This window comes from Aplysia californica, unplaced genomic scaffold (genome assembly GCF_000002075.1).
Source record: "Aplysia californica isolate F4 #8 unplaced genomic scaffold, AplCal3.0 scaffold00293, whole genome shotgun sequence".
In the NCBI taxonomy this organism is placed as follows: domain Eukaryota; kingdom Metazoa; phylum Mollusca; class Gastropoda; order Aplysiida; family Aplysiidae; genus Aplysia; species Aplysia californica.
The window spans coordinates 463,905-465,682 of NW_004797563.1; the positions used below are offsets into that span (position 1 = coordinate 463,905).

At 41.6% G+C, this 1,778-nt stretch overlaps 1 protein-coding gene across 1 annotated transcript in view; it reads right to left on the minus strand.

Annotated features, from left to right (window-relative positions):
• LOC101862880 (multidrug resistance-associated protein 1) overlaps positions 1 to 1,778 on the minus strand; it is a gene marked incomplete in the record, with an annotated part of 39,841 nt that overhangs the window by 11,362 nt on the left and 26,701 nt on the right. The window contains 2 exon segments of the mRNA XM_035970610.1: positions 161 to 311; positions 892 to 1,129. Of these exon segments, the coding sequence (XP_035826503.1) occupies positions 161 to 311; positions 892 to 1,129 (389 nt within the window).

The following is a 1,778-nucleotide window of genomic DNA, read 5'->3' on the forward strand; positions in this document are numbered from 1 at the left end:
ACACACACAAACACACACACTCACACACTCACACACAAACATACACACACATGCACACACACAATTACTCCCTCTCTTCTTTTCTTTATCTGTTTCTTTCTCTCTGCCGCCCCTCCCCCCTCCTTCCTTTGTTTTCTATAAACAAACACAGAACACATACCTGAACCGGTTGAGCAGCCTCCCCATGGGCGTGGTGTCGAAGAAGCTCATGGGGGCGTGCATCACACTGTCTAAGAGTTCAAAGTGCAACTTGCGGGAGGCGTGGACATGGCGGATTTGTAGCACCACAGAGTAGGCAATGACGAAAAACGCTGACAACAGAAAGGGAAGATAAAATAAGAAGATAAAGTAAGCTAAGGTAAGACACGATTAGATAAGATAAGATAGAATAAGATAAGGTACGGCACGGTGAGATAAGATAAATAAACTACGAAACGTGCTGATCATGCGCTGGGAAAAAATATATTACGCACACATCAATGATTCATATTGCTCATCTTTCACCCTGTTTTCTGACTTTATGTTTCACTGTCTAATGGCAACAGTCCAGTAACTGTATGGGTTTTATAGATAAAATGTCTCCTTATAGCTATCTCAAATAAGCATTCAAACAATAGAGATAAATCATTTGAAGGACTGACGTTTAACGCTTTGTAAATTAACCGACAAACTGTTGTCGATTAGTTAAGCAGGCAGCCCATCCAACCATTCCTTCCCATCGCCCCACCACCCCACTCCCTTCCCCGACTGGAGTTTCAGAGCTCTAAAAAAATAACCACACAAACAAACAAACAAACACATAAAAAAGCAACCCTCCCTCTTTTCCCCCTAGAACCCAAGCCGTTAACACTGATAATATTATAATAGTATGAGGCACAACATCAGCCCTACTTTGTATGAATCCAAGAGCCGTGAAGACCCCGAGGTAGTTGATGTTTTTGTCCTCTCTCACTGTGCCGTTTGCGGGCAGCTCTGTGAAGTTCCCCAGGTGGGAATCGTCCGTCCAGTTTGTGAGCCAAATGTTGGCGTAGTTGTTGGCCACATGGTAACACACGATCATAAACAGGATGGCTACAGAGTGAGGGATACCGAAGCCTTTCAGGAGCTGCCCGTAAACGGACCATTTCACCTGAAGCAGAAGAGAAGAGTGACAGTAAACATCTTGTAAAGTAAGTGTGAAACACAGTGGGACCTACTGGTTGCGCCATGCATTATATTGATATTTGTGAGGCAGCGTGGTGGAATCAGGCTCTCGTCAAAATAATCAAAGAGAAGAAACTTGCATTTTTCTGAAGGTTTGTGAATTTTTATCAAATATTTGTTTTTTGGCTCAACACCTTTCATGCCCATTAAAGAACTCATTTCTGTGTAGATTTTTTCTGAAAAACGTTGATTAAAGGCACATAAAATGTAAATGTTCAGTTACCACGGACTCTTAAGCTAAGGATATAACTAATCTTTGGCGCCATTTTTTCACCAACTTTACCTCTGAAAACAGGCGACCCCCACCTCCTTCATTCGCAAATAACTCGACTTGTATTCAAGATAAATTTATATTGTTTAAATCCAAATAAAGGCAAGTGAATAAGCTTTAAGATGATACCAATAACTCTACATGCCCAAAAATTGACGAGAGCCTGATTCCACCACGCTGCCTCACATTTATATATCAAATTACAATACATGTATATTATAGCACAAACACACACACACACACACACACACACACACACACACACGCACACACGCACACACACACACATACACACACATAATAT